The sequence below is a fragment of the Anoplolepis gracilipes genome, chromosome 8 (assembly GCF_047496725.1).
Source record: "Anoplolepis gracilipes chromosome 8, ASM4749672v1, whole genome shotgun sequence".
Lineage (NCBI taxonomy): Eukaryota > Metazoa > Arthropoda > Insecta > Hymenoptera > Formicidae > Anoplolepis > Anoplolepis gracilipes.
In genome coordinates, this window is record NC_132977.1 from 4,878,029 (window position 1) to 4,896,945 (window position 18,917).

Consider the following 18,917-nt stretch of genomic DNA (forward strand, 5'->3'; position numbering starts at 1 on the left):
GATCACAATTATAAAGAGATTGCTGATGTACGTTATATTCGTTCGTCAGTTCGAAAGCGCATTCTCTGAAATGCCTATCAACTTTTATGAATGCGAAATTATTCATAACTTGTTCCGAGAGATAATTGTCCCAGATGTTCGCGCCCGATTTTCGTCACTATAGTTGACTGGTTGACGTTGTAATAGATTTAAAATCGCATCGCGATAAATTTTTTATATTATAAATTTTGATAATATCGCGAAATTATGATTGTTCAACATAAAATTATAAAATTGCGCCGGACGGATGGGAGACAACGTGATATTTTTTTGTCGATTTAGTCGTATGACAGAATGTGCAGTTGGATGCACAAAGTCACGAGAAATGCATCATCTCGACTGCAATTCAATTTTGCACTGTATATAAAGCTACTCTCTACCCCGAAGGTGCTTCACGTCGAGGAGTAGCATCACTAACCACGTTAATATCGGTTTCCAGGGGCAATTGAGCGAGCTTCGCTGTTGTACGCTGCCACTTGATGACGGGAGAAGGGAGAAAGGGAGGAGGAAAGAAGGGTCCATCTAAATATAACATTCCAGCGAGAGCTCGCGTGTGTCGAGGTAAACCTGGATAATATCGATCTTCGAATACGTGCTTGCAACGTATGGTATTTGCGAAAATACAATACCTATCGATGAGAGAACATGAAGGAAAAGTAGATATCTACTGTAGGTAGTCAGACGCTTTTCCAGCTGACGATGACAGTAGAAATTGACCGTATGAACAAAAGATTACCTCATTGCATGATAACTGACTTTCAGTACATATTCGCGAAAATATTGGAGTATTTGTATATTTATAAATATTTATATATGTACATATATATTTATGAAGTTAGCAAGTTTAAAGATTATATAGAAAATATAATAAAAATAATATTGCAATGGATTATATTCTAATGGAGAATATAATAGAACAAGTGTATGATAAGAAGTTTATCACTTTTATTAATGTACATTTATTTACTAATTAGATACATATGTAAATCTGCTTATTATAGGTACAAATAAGGAACAGCTCATAATTCTCTCTGTACAAGTGTACGAATCATAGACAATTCTTATACATTTGTCCTGAGATGTCAGCAAATGCAGAATTGTGCTTTACTGTCAATTTTGATATGCTTGATATCCTTAAATAACACAATTATTATCATTATTAGAGGTGAGGCATGACAGATAATAGCTATATAAAGTTTCCAGAAAACAAAATAAGTTTATAAAAAAATTATAAACCTTTTTTCTATTCTAAAATTATCTTAAACTTGAAAAAGTTAAAATTTTTCATAACAAAATAAGCAGGTGTTATAAAGCAAAAAACAAATTGTTAAAATTTATAATTAGACATATGTCAAAATAATAAAAAAGTCTAACAAAATTTACTTTATATTTTAGGATCAGTTTATAATTTAGCATTTTCTAATTTATAATAAATTATCTGACATTATTTTATATTTTTTTAAAGATTTATGTAATTTCTCTCTCTCTCTCTCTCTCTCTCTCTCTCTCTCTCTCTCTCTCTCTCTCACACACACACACATGTATAAATCAATATGTACAACAGATCATAATAAATACATAAGGTCAAGTCCTACTGGATTTAACATAAATTTATGTATTCATATTTATGATGTATGTTACATTGAGATTTCGTTAGTCATCGATTACTTCTTGGAACGGTAAGAGTGAAACGGTAATATAGATATAACGGTTTATAAAACGATATTGACGACTTATAGTGATAAAACGTTAACTGCAACTAATTCATCTAAGGAAATGAATTATATTAAAATATTGACATAGATTTTAATGTGCAGGGTAAGTCGCTAAAAACAAATTATTTCGTATTTTTTTCTTTGAGGATACATAGAAGATAAATAAAACACAATTTAAATATTAAAGTACATGTACAGGCGATGAGCACATCTTAATTTCTTTAAAAATTTTTTAAAAATTATTTTAAGACATTTTATTAACGTTCTTTTATTTTTTCTTTTTTTCCCTTTCTAATAAAATACTACATATTATTAGATACAATGGAACTACATTTTATTTTAAATTTTATATACATATTCCATCTGACAAGAACACTAATTTTATTTGTTATAATATTATTATGAAATGTCTTTGAATCTAAACATTTTAATTAAACAAGAAATTTTTTTTTAATTTAAGTTTATATTTAATCTATATACTTTTCAAAGGATGATAAAGAAATTGAACAATATATTACAATTAATATTTATTATAATGCACGCGTTTACATTATTCTATATATTCTATATATTTTTTCAAAATGACATGTCAAAATTTGCAAAGTTATTTTAAATCCAATTACTGATTCAATAAATTCAATGAATAACAAACAAACGATAAATAATAATATGTTCTTAGCGAACTAGCCATGAATAAACAACCAACCAATATATTAAATACGATTTGTTCTACTTTTTCTATTATATGTATTATATATCATGTACATTTTTTTAACAACGAGAAAAAATAAACATTTGTCATTGCATGATATATAATACATATAATAGAAAAAGTAGAACAAATCGTATTTAATATAGTTTGCTATACATGTATACATGTCTAAAGAGACACAACTTTGAAAAAAATTTGAAAGAAATTCAATTTTCCGTTGGTTGTTTATTCATGGCTAGTTCGCTAAGGACATATTTATCTAACAATAAGAAACGAAATAATAAATCTTGAAAATAACATGCTGGTAAACATAAGTCGGTCTATCACATACATAAATATTTTTCATGAAATTTCTAATTCTCTAATAATTTAAGAAACTTAATTCTAAAAAAGTTAATATTTTATAGATTTGTTTGCCGTATTGTTTAAATATTATTTTATTTTTATTTTTATTTATTTATATTTATATTTGTCTTTCTTTTAATAGAGAATCTTATTACAGTTATCTAAAAATTGATATGGCATTTCTAAGACTGTCATTTTATTTTATATTCATCTCAACTGCGTTTTCTGTCGATAAAAATCCGAGTATATTTAATAATTATTTGGATGTAACACCGACGCATTATGATGTCAAGCTAATACCAATTTTCAAAAAAGATGGAGATACACATTCAATTATATATCAATATAGACCGTTTTATTACATTAAAAATGAATATGTAACTGAGCATCAAGAAAACTCCGATTTTCTTTTCTATGGAGAATTGAATGCTACTATTGATGTCTTTCGTCGAACTGAAAAAATAAGTTTAAGTTCATCAAATTCAATATTAATTTTATATAACAAGTTGATGGAATACGATGATGTTAGTAAATCACATTTAATATATTCAATGGAATATAATCGTAATACGAAAATTTGCAATTTTTATTTACAAAATGAGTTACAAGAGGGCAGCTACATATTAAATTTAAAATTTCTCAATGCAATTAATAACATGGAAAATAATATTATTTCGTTGACTGTACCCACAAAAAAATCAGGAGAAAAAACGTGAGTAAATATTTTTATATTAAGAATATAGGTACTGTTATTAAATATGAATTTTTGTTTTTCAACATGTTTTAAAACATGTTTATATATGATTACATATATATGCTAGTATTCAATTAATATTGACTTTTTAATGAAAAATTTTCGAAAGTCTTATTACAATTTGTAGCTTAAAATATCATTTTGTTTATAATTATTTTTATTATATTATTAAGTGCAACAATCGTGTGCATTATTATGATGTAAATATATATTATATCACACAGTAGACAATACAAGAAAACTTATTTAAGAAAATTTATTCAATTAGCATTATTTTTTTAAATAGACATACGATATATTTGTAAACAATATATTATCGATGCATGGAATATATAGTTATGCACACTACAAATCGCGCAGGCTAATCAGTATCGATTAAACGATATGTATATGGAAAGTTCTGAATTTTTTTGTAATGTTTGACGAAAGCGGAAATACAATTTAATCAGTGCTATTTAGCTTGTGCGATTTATATATACATATCACAATCGTTATGTAAAGACAGGATTGTTTAATGCCATTGATAAAAAATTATTGTTATTCGAAGAAATATCATTAAAATGTTAAAGGTGGTCGAGCGGGACACATTTTCAGGTGATTGGGGCCCGACAATTGTTTCCATGTTGGGACGAACTGACAGTAAAGACCACTTTCAATATTGCCGTAAAGCACCATCGTAAATACAAAGTTTTCTCAAATATGCCTATACAAAAAGAAGAAATATGCAAACCTGAAATAGTAAATATATGGGGAATAGGATTAACAGAAATAAATGATAGACAGTGGACATACTTTTATAGTACTCCTAAAATACCCACTTATATCGTGACAATTGCTTTCTCGCCAATGAGTTTCCATTACCTTTTTGACACAGATAGAATCATTATATGGCATAGATCCGAATTTCAGAGTTTAAAATTTACTCAATCACTTGCAAACGAAATAATGATTCTTTTTGAATCCAAATGGAAAATATTAAAAAATCTAAAAGTGCAATTTGTCGCAATTCCTGGTCTTCCATACAATTATGAGAACTGGGGGCTTGTATTAAATAGGTAATATAAAAATTAGATAAAATATTAATCTATTAAAACAATTTTTGTAAGTATCAAAACTAAAAATATATATATGTTGAAATACAAAGTATTTAAAATGTTTACAAAACGATAATATATATTTTTATGATTAATTATAAGTTGATTTCGATAAATAACGTAATACATGTGATAGTAATGTATGTCACAATTTTTATATAATTAATATTTTATATAATTAGTAAAACAAAATACGATATCATATAAATTACATTATTCATTCACAAGACATTTTTTTTAGTTTTATAAATCAAAGAGTATAGTAAAATTATTATATATTATTTGCGGAAGTTTATTATTTGTATTGTTTATATATATATATATATGTTTATAATACTAAATACTTAAATTAATTAATTTATAGCAAATTTAATTTTTATATTTCTTAGAGAAACAAATATTATTTACGATAAAGATCTAGATTTTGTTTCGGACAAAATAGAAGTAGAACGGTTGATAGGACACCAAGTAGCGTATCAATGGTTCAGTAATTCAATCAATCCAGTTTGGTCATCTTCCTTGTGGTTAATCGATGGTCTTAGTACATTGTTTGGAATAAAGGCCATCGATGATATCACGGTAAGTTTTTTATATATTTTTAGCGATATCTTTAAATATAAAAATAAATATTTTTATATGTATGTTTATATGTAAATTTATATATAAGTATGTTTTCAATATCATTTTATTTATGCAAAGAGATAAAATTTCGATGCCATAAGAGAAAATAAAAAGTAATTAAATTATTTATAACATTAAATATGTCAGACAAAAACATAAAGAAAAAATATGATAAAATAATAAAGTTTTTTTCAACAGCGACTAATGCATACTTGATATTGTTGATATGAATATTTTATTCGACTATAAATATTTACTTGATTAAAGCTTACTTTTTTAGGTGTCTCGAAAATTCAAAGTAATGAATTTATTTATAGTTCAGGCTCAATATGAATCTCTTCGTTTGGACACTTATTCACTTATGAAGCCTCTTATAGAGGAAACTAATTCCTTTGACATTAATAATCTTGCTTTTTCTTCTCGTTACATTAAAGGTAAAACTGAATAATTAAATTATTATTTATAAATTTTAAAACATACTATAAGAGAATATGGAACATTAGTAATAAACAAATATATTTGTAGTTTAATGATATACTGACTTGTTATGATATTATAATAAAAATTATAATTAAAAATTTATCTTTGTTTAAATAAAATTAGATACAATTACTAGCTTACGGTCACAGTGTAATATAAATATAAATTAATTCTAATAATATAATGATATTTGAATCGTATATATATGAGTTTCTAAGAAGCCAAATTAACTACTATTAATATTAATACTTTATAAATTTATTTAAAATTTCTTAATTTTAATAACAATACACATGATAGAGCTAGTATACTAGAAGTTAAAAAAATGTAGTTGATTAGTTTGGCTTCAAAATTACACATATAAATCATTTTATCATATGAATTGTAGCATTCTTAATATTGCACATGATGCAGTATCTAATTACCAATACAGTGTTTGAGGACAGTATCCAATATTTTAATAAACAGTGAGTATAATATGATATATATTTATATATTATATATACATATTATGATATATATATACATTATATATATATATATATATATATATATATATATATATGTATGTATTATTCATCATATTAAATGTTGAAGTTAAGTTGTACAACATATATAAATAAATTAATACTTTCATATTTTTTAATGTATAATATTATTTATAATTAGTACAGTTTTTATTGTAACTATGTTTCTACTGTTACTGTGTCAATAATGTCAAATTTGTAAAATTTTACAAATTACAGTGTAGTTAATTCGATGAATCATGATGATTTTTGGATCCGTATGGAACATGCTATGGTTAAAACATATCCCCCGAATATCAAACAAGACCCGTTGTCAAACTTTTTCCTAACAACGATATTAAATGGTTGGATAAAGTACATGGGTTATCCTATATTGGAAATAACGCGAGATTATTTCAAGAACAGACTGACTATTACAATAAAAAATTATTATATGCTTAAAGAATACGATTTGTGGATACCTGTGACTTATACTACGCAGAATGATCTAAATTTTGGAAATCTTATGTTACCGCTTCATGACGAAAGATTAAAACTTATGCATTCGAAAAATCAGTCTCAAGAAATTTTTAATATAAGAGATGATGGTTGGGTGATGTTCAATTTACAACAAACTGGTGAATAAATTTATTATATTTTTACATGTATTCCGTAATTAAAATTTTAAGGCGTTATATAATTTTACTCGTATTTTTTTAATAAGATTACGCATTATACGGATAAATATATACTAACATTTTATAATATTTCAAAAAAATATTGTATGATGTATTCTAAATTCTATTATCGTGAATTGAATCGATTATTATTAAAACTAAAATAAATTTAAATTGATTTTGATTGACAATTTTTTACATAACTTATAATTCTACGAAATATCACACAAATGTTATTCTAAAATTATATTATTATAAGATTTATTATAAGATATTATAATTGATATTACAATTTGTATTTCTTTTTCTAAACACTTGCAATTACTCTAATATTGAAAATACAAATAGATTATAAATATTATACAATATTTTTTAATAATTTCCAATTAGATGAGGACCTAATAATAATATATAAAAATTTTTTACTACACAGGATACTATCGCGTTAATTATGATCGCGAAAACTGGCAAAGAATTTCAAAATATTTGAATTCTAACGAATATGAAAAAGTACATGTTCTCAATCGTGCTAAACTTATTGACGACGCATTTTATTTTATGATAAGAATAGACCAAATAGATTCTTCCATATTTTGGAATTTGACGAGTTATCTTGCACAAGAAACCAATTACATAGTCTGGTATCCTATGATTAAAGCTTTTGAACATATGTCAAGCATTTTTCCACTTCCAGATGAAAAAGTCAAAACTATCAAGGTAAAGATCAAATTGAAATTTTTTAGATGATTTCATTTTCCAAAAAAATATATGTAGCTAAGAAAAATCAATTATGTTCTCTTATTTATTTCAAACTAAAAATAAAAACTTTGAAAAGTTTTTATCCAAATTTTATAGTATGGATGTTAGATACACATTATAAAATCAATACTTATCTTTTTCATGTGTAATACGACCTTCTAGTAAAATTTAAATCTATAATTATATATGTGTCAAAATTTATATATATATATATTCAGAACTTATTTTACAATGTTATATTTCATTTTTAAATTATTGAGCATTTTTTGCAAACAATTTTTTTCGCTATTTAATATATTCCGCGACATAACAATTAACAATAAAATATAGTTTTATAAATGTTACTTTTTTATAATTAATAAAGAAAAATTAATTAAGAAAAGATTTTATAAAAATTGTTTATAATAACTAATACTTTATACGTGTTTAATATAAAAAATAAATATAAAACTTAATATAATAAACTTTATAGAGTTTAAAATATATACATCTAGGATATATGTAGATGTGGTATCAGAGAAACACACACACATACACACATGTATGTATGCATGTATGTATCTATGTATGTATGTATGTCATATATTGTTTAATAAATTAACATGACTTTGTATATTTGCATGTGCATCATAATACATAAATACATGTGCAAAAGCTATAATATATAGCCGGTGCATCCATACAAAAAGTGCCCCCGACGAGTTTTTAAATAATATTTAGTTTGTCATTTCCTTATTGTAAAAAAAAAATTTCTCAAAATTTTTAACTTTTAGTATATAATATTTAACAATTTTTAGGACAAAATAAACAAAATGTTAGCCGGTCTACTTTCAAAAATAACATACAACGATTATGATGAGGAAAACGAACTTACTATATGTTTAAGACAAGAAGCCATTAAATGGGCATGTATCCTTGGTGAGTCCAATTGTCAGACAATAGCTTATGAAACATTGAAAGAGCATATTGAAAGGCTGAAAACAAAGTAAGTAATTTTTTTTTATATTACTGTTTTTTACATGTATTTTTCTTATATTTCGCATATGCTAATAAATTTTTAGATTGAGATATAATATTATAAGTTAATATTATAAGTTAAATTTCTATACCAAACATAAATTTCTTTTTAAATTTCTTTATTTTATTAGACTTTTACCGTGGCGGGAAGAATGGACATATTGTAAAGGTTTGATGTCGGCAGACTCTCAGATTTGGCATAAGGTGAAGCATACAGCATTAACGCAAAATAATAATAGATTTTTAGAATTTTTAGCTTGTGCTAAAAATAACATTGATGAATATTTAAAATTATTAACACCACAAGATAACGGAACATATATTGGAATACAACCCAAGAATTCTATTAATAGTCTTCTTTTTATTATTGCAAAACATGCGAGAAACGATACTGTGCTTGACAATATATTAACAAATTTCGAGAAACTAAAACCGAGGTAACCAGAAATGTTTTTCTTGAAAAATACATGCCTTTTAATATGATTATAAAAATTTGTTACGTATACTAATTACCTGTAAGTACATATATGCTATTTTGTTTTTTCACAGAGGTGTCAACAGACTTACAATATTTACTGTTATTGTAAACCATGTGTATTCTGAAAAGCAATTAGATAAGGTAAATTTTATAAATTTAGTTAAAAGTTTCTAATTATTAAACTTATTCATATATATATATATATATATATATATATTTATGGGTGTACCAATCTCTTACAATGTTAAATTAAATTATTATTTATTAACATTAAATATTAAAATAATTTACATAGATTAGGAACAGTATGAGAGATATTATTGAGGAACAAGCGATGGAATGTATTATAAAATCTATACAGAAGAACGAAAGCCTCTCTGGCTTACCTTATAACCGGGTAAGTTTTATGAATTAAAAAATTATACTTGTTATATATATTTATATTTATTTTTATTAATAAATCTATTTATATCTTTGATGTATGACATATAAGTAATATTTTGTCGTATCATGTAAATAATATTTAATTATGTTAGAAATAATATGTTATACGTTAGATTTTTAAGATGAGATAAAATTGATTTTAATGTTTAAATAATCCGATTTAGACAAGTATTCAAAGCGATGAAAAGTATAAAAATCTCCTGATCAAGAGCACAACAATCGTAGAAAAATGGATGGAGTATGCTGAACGCAAATTAAAAACACGGTTATCTGAAATCAAGAAGCTTATAAGCTATCTTCAAATTTTTTAAGAAGAAGCAATTAAACTTAAATAATTACAATTTGAAAAATCAATGAATAATAACAACTCTTATACGTATGTATATATATATAGATGTTTATGTACAAACTGTTATAAATAACAGTTTATATTTTCCTTTTTTTATTTTTAATTATCTATATCTGTGACTTATCTATTTTTAATTATATTTCTTTTTTTATATTTTTTAACAATATTTAATATTGTTATAATTTAATATTATTGAACATAATATTTTCCAAATTATACTATTCTTAATAATATTATATAACTATAATTTTATTATATAACTTCTTTTTGATCACTAGCAATAGAGAATAATATTTTCAATAATTTTAATATAATTATATAATAATAAATAGCTATATACATTATTATATTAACATAAAAAGTAATTTCTTCTATTGTAACATTTATTATTTATATGTTTAATACTATTAATCACTTGGAACTTTATATATATACGTATATGTATATTTGTATACTTTAATTAATAATAGATTATATAGCATTATTTTACACTTATTTGTTTAATTAATTTTATAATGAAAATAAAGTCTTGAACAACAATATAAAATCTTTCTTTCCTTATACTTATTATTTTCAATACTGATATTGTTTGTGTGTTGAATTGTAACATAAATATACTTTTTAATGAAAACATCTTTACAAAACTGACATGTATTATTAACAAGAAATTATAAAAATGTAATTTTAATTATATAGCAATAATATACTGCAATTATAGTATTAAATTTTGTTGTAAATAATATATTTTATCGTTTTTTTTTACGGATATTAATGAATAAACTCGAATGTAAATGTTTTAATTAAAAAATGCTTTAATTATATATTTATAGCAGATGTATCACTGTATTATTGTTATAATACGCGTATATATTTTATAAATAAAACTATATTCTGCGTGATGATTCTAGTTTCTTTTGTAAAAATTAATAAGAAAAGACAAGATAGAGCTTTATAATAATAAATTAGAATAAATGATAATTTATATTAATATTTTTTAAAATGCACTACTCTTGTATGCAAATATAATTGTACAAACATATTTTATCATATGGAATAAATATATAATAAAAAACTATATATATATATATATATATATATATATATATATATATATATATATATATATTTCAATTTACAAATATAACAGACATCAGAAACAGTATTATTTACCGATAGCGAGGAATATTTTCTTTTCTTCTGATGATAAATACGCGACTCTTGCTAAGTGGCACATTATAATTTTTATTTCTATCCTAATACAATTTTTTTTAATAATATAACAGCAAACCTAAACTTTATCGTATAAAAAAATTAATCATATATAATTTGTTATATAAAATAATAAATAAATCTTTCAATACATCATATTTATTCAATTCAAAATTTTACATTGCGAAATGTAATTAGATATAAAACAATACTCCGTAACATTATAATGACATCAGTGTCATTGACATGGAATTTAATATTTTATAGCAAGATGAAGATTTATTTCCGTTTTATATACTTATTGTAATAATTTTATTATATTAAACTGAGAATTTCTAACTCTGTAAGATGTCACTACTAGTATTTAAATCATCATATTTCTTTGTAATTATGAATTATGTGAGTTTGAAATCTCGTTTTTTTTTTTAATCCAATTTTTGTTCAGCAATAAGATAATCTACGTATGTATCAGATATAAATATCTTTATGCAATTTTGTCCTCATAAATTTCTCTCTACAAAGATCTCGCGTATCTCAAACAGTAAAGCAAAACCAAAAAAAAATATTTAATAAAATTAAGATGAAACTGAAATGACTGAGCGACATTTCTAAAAATCTGCGTGACAAGAATTGCTTTTAAATTGGAAAACAATGAATTAAAGATTAAAGAGGTAATAAAATAAAATAAAAAACGTAATAAAAAAACAAACATTTTTATGCACTATAAATTTTTAATGTATACAAACGAGAAATTGTAATATGTACTAAATATTGTCGCATACTATTGATAGTTTCGCTTAATAAATAATTAAAAAAGAAGCAACCTGTATTATGGATTGCTAATCTTTTTCTTTATGACAATCTATTTGGAATTGATTTCAATGATTCAAGATAAATTAATATTATTTAAAAATCTTTACGAATATATCACGCAACTTTCTTAAGTTTACAATACTATCGATTGTAATAGAAAATATTATAAAATTTTTTTATATTCAACTAAATTTTTCTTAAAAATTTGTCTGGTCTGAATATAATATTGATTAAAATTCGTTAATATTTATTAATTATGCATTTTTTTAAACTTAACATGACATAAACTTTAAAAGTTTTCAAATAATATATATTTATTGCATTTTTAATAAATAGAAAACTTTTTATAAAAATATATTATCTGCAGAAAAGACACATACAATATGATATTGTAAAATATCTTAATTTTAAAAGATTTAATAAAAAAGATATCGATTTTTACACAAATAGATTAATTTATCTTTTGAGATATATTTATTGTGAAAAAATGCAGTGCAATGTATTAAAACTGAGTTATAATTCAGAATTTAGTAATATCACAAGTGGTAAATAATTACGACTTGCTGACGCACATAATATTATTTAGTTGCGACATGACGTTAGAGAGAAAAAAAAATAAAAACTCGTAAATAATTATGAATATTCATAAAATATCTTACTTTTAGTTTGTGTTTTCGAACAAATTGGTCTCATTATATTTTTTGAGAATAATCTTTCTCATTAATAAATCGATAATTTCTCTTCACATTTTAATCTATTCCTAGATCAAAATAATATATTGTTTCTTTTGAGTCCTCTCATTATTCTTCGCTTTATCTCATTTCACCTGGCACTGCTCCACGAGATGTTAGTATTAGCATCGCAAAAACGTCATTCTAGCATGTATATGACGATTTACTGGTGCAATTATAGGGTAACTATACACGCGCGACTCACGTGTAGATTAAAAATAAATTGTCACGTCACGATCTACTGTTTGGATAACAAAAGGCATGTCAAATTAATTCCTCTGATTTTTTGCGCTCACCTGCGTAAACAGAGACTTGAGAGTGTTACATTTAAATAAGAACATAAAGAGTATTCCGCTGAAATCATTTTGCAGAACGTTTTATGAAGGTCAGATGAAGTTTAGATTAATGTTTTGTTATTAAGGCTCCTGAAGCCGCGAAACTTCGATGTCGACGATGGCGATATATAGTTCTGTTTCTTTCTCTCTTTTGGGAAATATGTCAGAACCGAGAAATGACAGCTCAATTTATGTTGCGACCTACGTCATAATTATTTGCTTTTTGCTAGTGTTGTGATGTGCAACGTATTTATGAAACTTGTGAAAATGTACGGCTGCCAAGCTGTGTAAGGAATAAACTGTGTAAAGTAACATTTTCCTCTCCTTTCGACAGCTGTCAAATCGCGTGTTTTTCCGCATTTCAAGAGTTCATTTCGGACTCAATTTACAGTTATTTATCAATTGTCAGGAGAAAGGATTACCAGCCGTACATTTTTACAAGTGTGCTAAAGAGATAGGTACTATTATTTCGTTAAAATATGTTTTTATTTATATGTCAGTCGCAACATAAATTAGGATATCATTTCTCGTTATTTCTCGCTTGTAACGTCATGATTTCAATATGGCCACGGTGACTACTCAGGAGCCTTAAATATAAAACTAGAAAAAAATTAAATAAAATTTGTTGTTGAATTTTGAAAGAATATATCGGTTATTTACAATATTTTTCAATAAATACTATTACAAATATTAAATATTTTACTTTAATTTAAGTAAAAGTTTAATCACATTGATTTAGAAAATATAGGAAATTATTTGTCTATATATTGTATGCACAAATACAAAATGCTTATTTCTAATTCTACATCTACTTACTCTACAAAAAAAAAGATTACAATTTAGTAATCAGTAATAGATTATTATTTATAGTAACAGAGATCAATTGATACATTAATATTATCAATAATATAATAAACATATTATTGTTCTAATAATATAATATTGTTAATTAAATATACATCAAAATGTCTTATTTTCTTTGAATTTTTTATTATTATTATATTGAAAAAGAGAAAGAAATGATAAATATAAATAAGCTTATAAATATGTATATATATATTTATTTATTTATTGCGTGAGGGAAAGTACTTTAGCAGAAATTAACTAATAAATTAAATAAGATGCTAGATTGACAATAGCAAAGTGTATGAAGGACCAATTTCTAATTACGGCGTTATATTTAAATATTGGAAGAAAAACGACGTACATGTCGAGAAACCTTCGCGTATAAACCGTCGCGCCGGAAAGGAACAAAAAGAGGTTTCAGTCACCCTCGCTCGTGTACGTACAATCCCCTTAATAGAGGCTCGTGGATCGAACGTCGTGCATGTCGAAGGTTCTCGAGATCGCATCTGTTCACGAAAGCGCTCTCACGTGATACCGCTGTAATGTCATACATCGCAACGTAATACATAATATGTATGACCCGTTGTATGTATACCGTATCGGACAATCTTAATATTTGTGCTTTCAATATGTCGAATTCTTGAGATAAGATTATAGTGCACATATAAATCTTTTGATATTTAAGTCATAAATATTCTCATCGCACATTTCATCCAATGTTTGTTTGATTTACTTTGCTTGACGTAAAAAAAAAAAAAAAAACAAATTAATTAAATTTTATATGAATCTTATGTATCATTGGTGATACAATAGTTGATAATTCTCATAGATTTTTAATAAAAATGCACTTTACGCATTTCGTAAGAACAACAAAAAGGCAATGAAAGTTACAAAGATATAGTTGCTTCCCCGAGGATCTGCAACTTTTCACTGTATTGTAGACGCATAAATAGTATATAAGAAGTGAAATAAATAGGGATAGTTACGTATACGCGTATATACCTCAGTTACCCCAGTTTCTTGTACAAATTTTTGCTTACATGTGGATTCTTGGACTAAATTGAAATTGATGTTTTTTTTCACCACAAGTGATAGGCCACCAATAGTTGTCAAATTGTGAGCGAATAAACATCTGGAAACCTAAATTCTTTAGAAATGGTAAACATAATTTTATTCTTCATTTAATTTCTCAAGTAGATTTTAACTTTTAATGATATTTTACTAAATATCTATACTTTAATTCTTTAAAAAGTTATATTTAAAACTTGCTGTTGTAAAATTTGTAAAATAAACAAACAAGTTTAATTCATCCATAATTAAGAAAATCTCGACTCGAAATTGTGGTCAAATAATTAAAAAACAAGTAGGTAATTACTATGTAATTTTTATTACTATGTAATTACGCATATAATTTTTTATTGCATCAATTAAATAAAATCTCGTCTCCCGACATTAATTTCTGACTACGTCCCTGTTATCTATATCTTATACTTGCGTAAATAGTTATTTATATATTCTAGTCTAGACTATATTAATGTGAATAAACTTTATCTAAATATATAGTATATTTTAGATAATTAGAAAGGTTGATCTCAATTGATCTCATCTCGCACACGTAAGTTTATTTGATGTCTAATATTTTTTTTCTGCATTTTTTTAAACATATATTCTAGAAAAATTAAAAAATCGAAAAAGAAGCTTGATTATAATATAATTCATATTATTTGATTATTATAAGTAATATATATACTTCACGGTTATTAAGAGTTATCAAAAAAACCGATTATCTGTGCACGTGTGACATTTTTTAAATTATTTTTTAATTATGTAACAGCAATAACGATTCTACTTAATTTTTTTGAAAGATTTAAAGTAAAATTTATTACTACACGCGTAGAAAGATTAAAGATTATACACTCATCTGCCGCATAATCATTGAATAAATTAAGAATAATGTGTTTCTCTAGTATATTTCCAGAAATATAGGCATGTATTATTAACATTCTTTATTAAATGCTTCTTGCTGCATATATCACATAGCGCAATTTTTCTGACATAAATGTATAATTTACATAGTGCCAGAATCTTGATCATCTTGAAAGACAGTGTGAAAAAATAAGGAGGTTGAATCTGTTTATCTTACGATTCTGTTAACCAATGTACAAAGTTATTCGTATAATACAAGTAGTGTATGTATGTAGCATAATTCCGAGAAACATAACAGAAGATAAAAAAAACCACAGAGCCTTCTTTCCTTGCAAACATTTTTACGACAAACACGCACCTCTCACGTGCGGTGTGCGATCTGAGGTTTTTTGTGTGCTAGACACTCATAATTACATTTGCTTAAGATCCGATCTGATCAGGAAAAAAAAAAGAAAAAATAAAATTTCACGAGTGGCGATGTGACCTTTCTTTGTCACCGAGATGACAAACGAGATTATCGAAAATTAAATGCCAGAAATATTTCGATTTTAATTAGTAGAAAATTATTATAAAGCAGTAGAATTACATTAAATTTTAAAAAGAAAATTTATGCGGCTAATTCACAAGTTTTTGTAACTGATAAATCATAATATAAAAATGTTTCATTATACATACATATTTAAAATTAGTCTAATTAATAATGTTATTGCGTGTGTGAGCGTATCATATCATATCATTATATATATATATATATATATATATATATATATATATATATATATATATATATAACATTATATTATTAACATAATTATAATTATAAATAATGTGAATATAGTCAATTGAGATCAAGTTCGTTAAACCAATTAAAATAATTCTCATAGCATCGTCATGATTTGCATAATCACTATCCGGAATCATCATAACATAACGCAATTAAACTTGACATGAAAACCGATTAAAATTACATTGGCGAAAGCCATTAAAACACGGTGTCGAGTAGGAACATTCGAGTCTCACGGTAGTTTACATTATTAACCAAGTTCGAATTAATTCTTAACTGATGACATCTCTAATGAAAAGTGTGTACTCGTCATATTATTTAAAAAAAGGACATAAAAATTTTTTCAAATAAATTTCTCGCGTCACTTTTTTTTTGAACATGAGAAATTATAACGTTAATTAATTAAAGATGACTTATTGTTAGATCGCAGATTTTGCCGGCAAAGCAAGATATTAATTACTTAGAGTTAGAGCGTCATGTACTCTTGAGGTATCTTAATTATTGTTAAAGCGATGTGGTTTTCTGGCTTCTCAAAAATATCATCACATCTACTATAATATCGATATTATATTTTATATACGTCCGTTTAATTTCAATAAGAATAAACTTCAAAAAGATAATATTGAATAAAAAGTATCGACGCGCGTAGAGATTAACAAGGCATATCACACGTAAATTGATGCAATTGTCTCGTCCAATCGACCCGCATGATCGTTTTTATCTATTGTCTAATCGTGCCGGTCGATTTAATATTTCGAAACTACGATAAATTTAGATTCTTTTTTAAACAGTCACAGCCCATGAATCTTCCGATATAACGCAGAGAAACGCGTGCGGCGCGTAGAAGAGAGTTTTCGCGGTGGCATTTCGCAAGGTAAATTTCTGTGTCCGTCTCTGTCTCTCTCTAGCTTTATATCTCGTGCGACTGTGTTGGATGTCGTAGGAATTTTCGAGGGCCGAGGTGACGGCGGCGGTGCTTCTTACGTTGGCGCGATAAAACGCGCTTCAAAGGAGGAGGCTGAGGAGCTTGGTGGGGTCCGGGATTGACGTCATTCAATGACGTCAAGCAGGACCGTGCCGAAAGCTCGCAGGAGCCATGCTCGTTCGTGTATTGAGCCGCGGTTGCGAGAGAGAAAGAGAGAGATATATATCCCTTTGACACGAGTCTCCAGTCTCTTTTATTAAATAGGTAAAAGACATGTAAAATTTATAGTACGATTTTGCATCAAAGTAATCCATATTAATAAGCGAGAATATCAGCAAAATATATACTTTTTTACATATTTATAAGATGACTTACCTGTGCGCTTCTTTCGAAAAAAAAAAAAAAAAAAAAAAAAAAGGTTTAAAATATAATATGATATAGTGAAATATGAAAAGATAATTTTTAGACAAGAATAAATTTGATACTTTTTTATTTTTTACCGTTAAATTTAATCTTCTTCGTTTTAAAAGAATAATCACGATTAATTACTCGGAAGCGATACAAGTACATCTATATACATAGACAAATATTAAATGCATAAATAATATATACACATGCTTTGTGCAGATTGTAAGAATTTCTAAGAATAGATCGCTATATACTCCACTATTAAGCGTAGGGAACAAGCAGTGTAAAACAGAGAGGTCAATACCGCGGCAATTTAATCACGTCGTTTAAAGAAAATTGATATCTACAGTTGCAACTACTGTATAATGCTAACTAAAACGTGGCTTTTAATTCCAGTTCAGTTAATCCGCTATTATTCTCGTTCCGCGGTCGTAATAAAGGACAGAAGTTTTGAACAGAGCCGCCTCGCTCGTTTCGCGCTTTGTTCCCGACATCGCGGGGATTTATAGCGCTCTTTAGGGAAGTCTTTCAATCTCTCGTGTACGAGCCGCGCTTTTCCGCGCGACAAGTCGCTCAAGTAATTGGCCGTCATGTGATGGCTCTACCCGGAGACAGGCCGGTTTATTTATTCAATGCAAACCGAGTGTTTATATATTGTCGAGCCGATACTTAACGTCTCGAACGAATCACGCGGCCACGCGGTTGCAACGTGCGGTTAAAATCCGCTAGTCCGCTCGCCGAGCGTTTGTATCATAAATGCGATATCGTCCGGACGATATCGGGCACGATGCTGGTGTCTCCTCGATCGCGTCACGTCAGGGTGATGATTCACGAAATTATTGCCGCCACGGCCGTGCGTTTCCCCGCAGCGGAAATAGCCGGCGATGGGCGCGGATGTGAATTCCGTTTGTTATTTCGCGAATGGGACAGTTCTAAAATCGTATGATTAA

General features: G+C 26.2%; 1 protein-coding gene across 2 annotated transcripts; it reads left to right on the top strand.

The window, feature by feature from the left end:
- The first annotated feature begins 1,683 nt into the window (after positions 1-1,683).
- On the top strand, positions 1,684-10,123 carry LOC140668763 (aminopeptidase N-like). Of its 2 annotated transcripts, none has more exons than XM_072898065.1 (13): positions 1,684-1,857; positions 2,954-3,523; positions 4,135-4,620; positions 5,049-5,238; positions 5,561-5,714; positions 6,149-6,227; positions 6,507-6,904; positions 7,377-7,660; positions 8,500-8,687; positions 8,851-9,156; positions 9,269-9,338; positions 9,493-9,594; positions 9,806-10,123. In XM_072898065.1, the coding sequence occupies exons 2-13, from the start codon at positions 2,985-2,987 to the stop codon at positions 9,950-9,952; spliced, it is 2,943 nt and encodes a 980-aa protein (XP_072754166.1). In that variant the 5' UTR covers positions 1,684-1,857; positions 2,954-2,984; the 3' UTR covers positions 9,953-10,123. The 2 variants fall into 2 exon arrangements, with proteins under 2 accessions (XP_072754166.1, XP_072754164.1); XM_072898063.1 differs by having other exon boundaries at positions 2,969-3,523.
- The last annotated feature ends 8,794 nt before the right edge of the window (positions 10,124-18,917 follow it).